Below are 8,729 nucleotides of genomic sequence, written 5' to 3'. Positions count from 1 at the left end.
AATTTTAACTACGGCACGCGGGCCTGCCTGCGGCAGCCAAGGTACATTTCGCCCCCCATCAATTTCTGAATACGCCACTAGTTACTGATCACCGCGGGAACATTCCGCATTTGGAGTTCATAGGGTTGGAGACCCTGTCAATGGATGTTTTGTAGTTATCTTTATACAGTGTAAGTATCGTGACTCTCAGTCTACCAGTGATTCCTAAGCTTCAGTGTCTGATTATACGACCCTGTTCCTGGCTGGATGTACAAGACATGCCTAATTTGCATGAAACTTGATGATGTACAGTCGTATCGAGGACTTGGAGGATAGGAATAGCTGGTAGACTGGACACATACAACATAGAACTGTATCTGTACGTTAACACGTTGATGTTTATGAAAGGTAATTGACTTATTTTATCCCTAAAATGTTTCGATTCATCCCTAAAAATTCCTAAAATAGCCCTAAAAAAACCTTAATTTCTCCCTAAAATTAGCTCCTTAAAATGTTGTAAAGGACTGCTGGAAAGTCTGTTCGTACCATTCTCACACTGTTCGGAGCTTCGTTCACAAACACACCGTTCTGTTCCGTTTACTTCCGTTCATGAAGACGCTGTTCGAAACTTCCAATCTCAACCCGGCGTTCTGATCCGTTCTGTTTTATTCGCTTTCGTTCTGAACACACTGTTCTGGTGGGTGTCGTGGGTTTGTGCGTCGCCAGTTTGCTTTTCTCGCGCAAGTTAATGCTGGCAGCGTCGCCGGTTGGTTATTCTGTTACACATGCTAGACATGGCCGACGAGCTACTACTGCATGGGCGCTAGCGGGAGGGTTAGTGAGTTGGTGTGTAACGATGCATCGAACTATATATCGATTAATTTGCAATCGCGTGCGGCTCGATGACAACGCATCGATGTTAAAGTCTAAAAACTAATAACTATCCACGATAGTTCACTTAACAATCTATGGTTTTATTTTATAGTTGCAACAATAAAACACCAGGTTAGGTTATTTACCGCTAAATATATGTTTTCGCACGGAAATGTGCCTGAAAACCAATACGCCGTCATTGTTGAAAACTACTGGCAATTAGGCTCGTCACCGGTCAGGTACGCATGGTCCAACTAGCTCACTCGCGTAGCGCGAGTGTTCCAGCGGAATGATAGGGTACCAGTTTAGTAAATAGCCATAACAGAATTGTTACAATGAATAACGAAATACACCATTTCACAATACATCAATAGTAATTATATCGCATTCGTATCGTAATGGTTATTCATATACTACAATAATATTGGCAATAGTTTTTCAACTATCGCAAAACTATCGCAATAGTAAAATTGCACCCAGTATAGTCACTCCTATTAGCATGCGTGACGTTCTACGTTGAAGGTAAGAGCCGTGCAGCGTATTTCAGCTATGTGGGCGGCTTCACGTGGCCCGGACTGGCTTCACATGGACGATCAACGCTTACTGTGTGGCTGTTGTCATTTAAATTGTCTAACGCAATGGATGTCGTCGAATGGAAGTTTTTCGTTAGAATAGCGGAGTTACTCATATTATATACATATACATATATATATATATATTCTTGAGCGTAAACAACTGATGCTTGGACGGTTGGTTCCATCCATAGACGACCTACGCCCGATAGTCTATATGACTGTAGCGCCACCGAACGAAAGCTACTGCCTAGACGGCCGCCATAGTCTCAGTGCGACTCTGCGGAACCGACTCCGTGCACGCGGTTGTCAGTCTAGCGACGAATCGGGATTCAATTATGCAGACAAATCAAGTGGAAAATTGATAATTTTATTGTAATTGACAATCACGCAGCTGTATTAGAAAGTTGTGTGTGTGTGCCGCGCGCGGTAGTTCCGCGGTAGTAGCGACAGCAGCAGCAGCAGCAGCAGCAGTGGCAGCAGCAGCAGCCGCGGCGGCAGCAGTGGCAGCAGCAGCAGCGGCGGCAGCAGTGACAGCAGCAGCAGCGGCTGCAGCAGTGGCAGCGGCAGCAGCAGCAGCAGCAGCGGCAGCAGCAGCAGCGGCAGCAGCAGCGGCAACAACAACAACAGCAACAGCAGCTACGCCGGCGGCGGCGGCAGCAGTAGTACTGTAGTCGGGTTTGCGTACTCCCCTGGTCATGTCTCCCGCCTCGTGTTGCAGACTAGCGGTCTTCGTCGTTGTCCATGTCATGTTCGTTTCGTCAAATGACCGTTAATATCGCATATATATCACAATATGTCATATATCATAATATCACCGGTGCTATCCGTGCGTGCGTCGTCATTATTGTGCACGCGATGTGACTGAACAGGGAAACGAAACTGTCGGCGTTGTAACCACTGTAGCTACTAGCTTCGCCTACTGAAGATGAAAATGCGTCCGTGGTTCGTATCAACGCAGGTAGATAGCCCAGCTTATAGGGTGGGAGGAGGAGGATGCAACGGCCAGGCAATTCGATAGTAGTTCAATAGTAAAAAAAAACTTTAATCAGCGCGCGGAAGCACCCTTGTATTTACCTCATTGACATGAGCAGGAAGTATCCAAGGAGGAAGTCTCCATGAGCAGGAAGTCTGCTTTCAATTGGTTTTGCAATGGATGAGGCAATGTGATCGAGTGAGCGCGGGGTTTCAGTTTGCTGAGTCGTTGCGCTGGCGGTACGGTTCAGTGGGCGGACACCTGCGCGACTCTCTAAGCAGAGTTCTGTGTCGTTTATAGGAAGGCGATCATTTGCATGCGTTAACGAAGCCGGTAGCACCTGGGACGCAGGGTTCGTGGTTAATCACTTTCACAGCGAACTGGCTACGATAGTGCGTGTGTGTGCGTGGGTGTGTGTGTGCGTGCGTGCGTGCGTGCGTGCCTGCCTGCCTGCGGGCATGCCTGTGCGTGTCTTTATGTGCGTGTGTATGTGTGTGTGTGCGTTCGTGCGTGCGTGCGTGCGTGCGTGCGGGTGCGCGTGCGTGGGCGTAGGCCTGTGCGTGTGCGAGAGAGAGAGCGAGAACAGGTAGAGAGTACCATGTTCTTTAAGCACGCTCTCTAGGAGACCCATATTACGCCAGCCTTGTCGGGTATTTACATATCGACTAAGTTCGGTCGCGGATTGTTGACCGTGTAGGTACATTCTTTGCATTTGTTCTAGGGGCGCCCCCACACGCACACACGCGCACGCACGTACACGCACGCACACACGCGCACGCACGTACATACACACTGTTCATTATTTTGCTCATACGTCCGTATGTGTTCCCACAGAGATTGTATGTGTGTTCTTTTCAAAACCGTGTGTGTTCCTATAGATGGATAGAATATCTCCCTGCAAGGATCATTGTTGTGTTCCTGCAAGGATCGTTTATTTCTCCGTCCAGTGCTTCTATGTTACGTATTGTCATTCCCACTAGCCGATCTTAACAACGGCCGGCTACTTTCAATGAGAAGTAATTTCCCACTTCAGCAGTGATCATTCTGTCTTATTACGTCTATATGCATTGCGTTTGTATGTGCAGACAACGCCACAAAAACATGTAATAGGACTTTGGATTGAGTGAAATAAGTTTTATTTGTTACCAAGTTTCCATTAGTTTTGTGAATGACGACGGACAAACTAAGTTAGAAGTAATAACATTGATATTTGGCTGATTATGTACATTAGTGTATAAAAATTATCCCTTTGCGGTTTCATTTATTATTAAATTTTTCATTGCGTTCTGTCATTGTTGAATGAGCGAACTACCTTTTCTCTAAGTTTCGTTTTGCATGTTTTTATTTGAACCCTAATTTTTCATGAATTTTTTATATTACTGTCATCACTTTTTCTGCCTTTCTTTTTTTCTTTTTCTGAAGCGTCACAATTCTTATACATTAGCTATACTGGGAATATTTTGCCCCGCAATTTCAACAAAAAGGCATCGGTCGATTTTGCAAGACTGCTTCCTTTATTTCTTGCCAAATTCCGTAAGAACTATAAGTTTGTTAGAGAACAATAGAATAACTTCATGATGTGCACAATAAATTGAAACTTGACGTGAAACTAAAACTTGTTCCTGCATTACCAAACATTTTACATGGTGTCGCTGCATTCCGGCTTTGTTTTGCAGATCAATAATTAATATGACTAATTGCCGAAATCATTATACACTTCATTATACTCTTACTGTTCTACCTAATATGCTAATATTACTACCATGCTTAATACGCTTTTACGTCATTATGTCACGTGTCACTTCAAAAAGAGCCTTTTAGCATTTTTATTCTAATTTAGTATTTTTAGCATTTTTATTAGCATTTAGTTTGATTAGTTTTATTAGCATCTATTAGAGAATTAAAGCTAGGTAATAAACTAAGCTGATTGCTTTACTGATGTCTGCATATGATGTCAAAAACGTCTGCTATCACTATAATCATGTACGCCTACATTATGCGTAAACGTAGCAATTAATCTTGAAATAATAAGAGAAATACACTGCGTAATATAATTATAAAACAAACTGAGCACTGTGGTGATCACAAATGGAGATGCTCATCCTTTCAAAGAAGTGTCAAACCAACATAATTTCACCCGTATCTAGCGGACACTGACAAATTCAGTACAGTGTATGATTTACGTATCCTGGATGGCGAACCATAATATATATTGCACAGTTTATGTACAGGCACGCCCTGCTGTTGGCGTGTGCGCGTTATGCTAGCTCAAAACGTTGTGTCGGTATACACTTATCATCTACATTTTTGCCGATTTCTCATGCATTCCTCTCTATAGTCCCTATTGCGATATTATAGTCTTTCCTACCTCTTCACCCTCTCACACACACACACACACACACACACACACACACATGCACGTACATGCGCGCGCACGCACGCACGCGCGCACGTGAAGTATTACTACTCGCTTCAGCCTCGTCTCCTTTTGGCGATTTCGCGTATATTTATGCGGCGAATCTTTCGGAGTCAATTTTAAAGGGTTCTTACGACAAAGCGTAGCATCGGCGAGTTCATTAGAGTGTAGGAGGACGTAGTTTGCATGCTATTACTTCATAAGAGGTGGCCGGGCCGCGCGCTATGGTGCAATTTCGCGGCGAGATATTCGCGTGGGAAGATCGATGCGTGTTGCGCGCGGAGGGAGGGGAGGTGACGCGGCGACGCGGTCGGTGACGGCAGAGTCGTCGCCGATGCTTATCCGGCAGCAGGAGGTGAATGAGGGCTTCACTTCAGCCTCGCAGGGAGGATGAGCGTGACCGCTGTCTGCTCCCGCGCCCGTGAGTGCAAGCTGTTGCTGGTAGTTAGCGAGGCGGTATCTCTCATCACGATCTTCTTTCTCCCATCGCCTTCTCATATCCCCCCCCCATCGTATTTATTTTTGTTTTGCTCGTTTTCCTATACGTATTATTCTCCTTTCCCCTTCTAGTTCTACTTCTGGTTTTTCGCAGTTATTAGGTGCGTGATGACAACCTAAAAATATGTGGCTTTTTCTGCCCTCTCTCTGTATCTGCATCCCATCCCTCCTCCGCCTACTTCCTCCGCCAATACCACATTCTTTTCCTCTCTCGCCCCTTCCCACGTCCTTCTTCCTCTTCTCCCCTTCTTGCCCTCCTTTTCTTCCGTCCTCTACTCTACCTTTCCAATGCCTCTTCTCTTCTTTTCTCGTTTCCTCCTTTTTCTTATTTCTTACTCCTACTCTTCCTTCTCTCCCACGACGACTACAGCGATAGCAATTAACGATGACGATGATGGCGATAGCGACAACCTCAGCAATCACATTCACGTAGTCGTGGCGCTATAAGAGCGAGAGTGTGCAGTCGCGGCGTTCCCTCGCTGCATGTGTGTCGCGGTCCGGCAGCGCGAGTGGCTGTGCGCGGCTGATGCCGGACGGTCAATACCGACGTCGATCGACCATTTAATTCCCTGTTTGTTCGCCAGTCGGAGATTCATCCATTGTCCGCTCACGTGTTTCGCTCTCACAGTAAGTGTGACCCAGCACCGTCTTATCAACCAGCAAGCATCGACGCGCATCTAAGGCACGCATGCAGACGCGCGTTCGCAGGCACGCAAGCACGTGTATGCACACATCGCGCTCGCGCAGGCGGACGGGTTAGCCGGTGTGTACGTGTTTGTGTATATGCGTAGGTGTGTTGTGGGTGCGTGCGAGAGGTTTATGCGAGGGGAAATAGCGAGGGGGATATGAGTGTGTGGGCGCATTGTGTGTGAGTTCAACTGAGAGGGGACGGGTATTTGGTGGAGTGTGTACTTAAGGGTGCTTGCATGGATACGTGGATGCGGTGAGGCTGGGACGGATGAAGGTCGCGCACGCTCGCACGTGGCCACTTTCCCGCCAACGCATCGGCGTATACTCAGTCAAGTGCGCAGTATCCGTACAGTTCATCAAGACGAAATTGCATGTTAGCTCTATCACATTAAGTGTCATGCAGCATGCGAAAATGATGTAGGAATCACTAGGGCGTCATTACCGGCAAATTCTTTCGCAAATCGCCAGACAGGATGCTAATAGGATGAGGCAAGTGGCTTCGCAGCGCGTGGGCGACAAGCGCATGCATTCGCGGGGCTGGTAATAATAGATAGTGAGCGAGTGAATAAATGAGAATGCAGAGACAGGTAGAACGTGCGGGGAAGTCCGAGCGAGATCGAGAGAGAGAAGAAAGCTCGATGATTGAGAGTGACTGCCGATGAATATACTATGCAATGAGAACGCGAACAAGAGAGCGAGGGAGAGACAGATGGTGAGAGAGTTATGAATAGGAAATAAGAGAGATATTGGGGAGAGAAATACAGACATTCATAGAATTATATAGAGATTCTGAGAAAGAAAGAGAGAAAGAAAGAGAAAGAGAGAGAGAGCGTGAGTGAATGAAGCATATAGTGAGAGAGTGTGCGAGAAGGATGGGGGGATATTACTAAGGTATGCCTACGGTCAACCAGATGTTGCATCTGTATGCCTCCTCTCCTCTGTCTCGGTCTCATTCCTCTCACTAACTCTCTCTTTCTCTTCTCATTATTCAGTCGCTTTATGTTAAATGTTCGTCTTTCTTTTGTGGGAAACGTGACGCCTGTTGACCCCGTAGATGCACCGCGTGGGTCGTCGTCACCCGCGGCTCGTGCTTACAGTAAGTGTCGGCTCTCACTCTCACTCTCTCACTCTCTCTCTCTCTCTCTCTCTCTCTCTCTCTCTCTCTCTCTTTCTCATGCATTCCTCTCTATAGTCCCTATTGCGATATTATAGTCTTTCCTACCTCTTCACCCTCTTCTTACCTCACCCGCCCTCCGCCCTTCTCAACATCTCGCCCTGCTTCCCTTTCCCTCTCGCGCCCTCACTGTCCCTCTTCTGCACTCGCCGTTCCTCTCCCACCTTAACTGCTCCTCTTCCGTTTTCCATAATGTGCCTTTTTTACCACCATGTTTTCCCCTCTTACTCCCTCTCCCTCTGTTTCTCCCATCATTTTCCTGCCCTTTTCTCTCTCCTTCTCTCTCTCTCTCTCTCTCTCTCTCTCTCTTTCTTTCTTTCTCCCTCTCTCTCTCTACCGCTGTTCGTCTTTCTTCTGCCATCGATCCCTTTCTCTTCCGCTCGCCCACCTTCTTCTCGACCTCTCATCTTTTCCCCCACCTTTCCCATCTTGCCATCGCCCTCCCTCTCTAGCCTCGGCCGCCCGCTTCCTCCCGACCGCCGTCTTCCTTCATTTTCCCCAGCATTCACGTGCTAATTATTCCCGATTCTACGATTCTTACGGATGTCGGGGCATTCGGGTCGTGATCGCGTGTATTTCACGCGACCTGTTCTAGCCGACCTCGCTGTTTCGTGAGATAAAGCTGATTTATGTCCTCTTGCAGGTCTGGTGAGCTGAGCAGCGGACCAGGGCTTGATTGATCGGGAGATTTTCTGACCTCATCCAGCAACGTGTCCGTCTGCGTTGGCTACGGGCCAATACAGCCAGGTGGGAGTCGGCCTCAGTCCAGCAAACCCAGCGTGACGGCCCGGATTCTGTCTGAAATGATCAACAACTAACGCACTCGCGGATAGAAATCACACATGCACACATGCACACAAGCGCGCGCACGCACGCACGGTTTTGATTAATCGGACTGATGCATACTCAAGGTTGACCACTTTAATAATTGTCCTGTCAGAAAACGACGATGGACATCTTCCCAGTCGATAATTGATCTCTTGCACCGATGTTAGGTCGAACGTTTTTTTCGCGGCGATGGTGCTGAATAGTAAAAAACAGTCGACTCTATCTTCGATACCCGCTGGCGCTGGAGGATCTCGTGAGTAAAGCAATGAAGTCGCACCATAATCACGACACACTCCTGTGGCGACGTCGCTCTGTACGTCAGTCGCCAGTCTGTACTTCTTCTTTTTGAGAAAATCGTGTTTTACGTTGTGTCGACGAATCGAAATAAATTGTCAATAAAAGATGCGTTTTGCTCTAGTTACACGGACTTCTCTCGATTATCACGATGTGTCGCTACTATGTGCGTGCGTGCGTGCGTGCGTGCGTGCGTGCGTGCGTGCGTGCGTGCGTGGGTGTTTAAATAACTACGTTTCTCTAAAGTGACAGTGACAGATAAGCGAAAGTGACAGCGCAAGGTGTGCTAACTTTTAAGTGACGCAGAGTTGAGGCGAGTGGGGAGCAACAGGGAATCTGACGTGTGTAGGGAGCAGCAGCAGGGAATCTGACGTGGGTAGGTGGCAGCAGCAGGGAATCTGACGTGGGTAGGTGGCAGCAGCAGGGAAT

General features: G+C 47.4%; 1 protein-coding gene across 2 annotated transcripts in view; it reads left to right on the top strand.

Annotated features, from left to right (window-relative positions):
* LOC106811879 (DNA-directed RNA polymerase II subunit RPB7) overlaps positions 1–8,427 on the top strand; it is a 61,415-nt gene extending 52,988 nt beyond the window's left edge. For both annotated transcript variants that reach the window (XR_001394222.1, XM_014815599.1), the window contains one exon: positions 7,822–8,427. Coding sequence is in view for 1 of the 2 variants with exons in the window: in XM_014815599.1 (XP_014671085.1) it covers positions 7,822–7,835 (14 nt within the window). In the remaining variant the exon portion in view is untranslated. The remainder of the gene's footprint in view (positions 1–7,821) is intronic.
* Positions 8,428–8,729: the final 302 nt, after the last annotated feature.

The sequence above is a fragment of the Priapulus caudatus genome, unplaced genomic scaffold (assembly GCF_000485595.1).
Source record: "Priapulus caudatus unplaced genomic scaffold, Priapulus_caudatus-5.0.1 Scaffold585, whole genome shotgun sequence".
Taxonomy (NCBI): domain Eukaryota; kingdom Metazoa; phylum Priapulida; class Priapulimorpha; order Priapulimorphida; family Priapulidae; genus Priapulus; species Priapulus caudatus.
The sequence above is the reverse complement of the archived record's forward strand: the minus strand, read 5'-3'. Positions and strand labels throughout refer to the sequence as shown.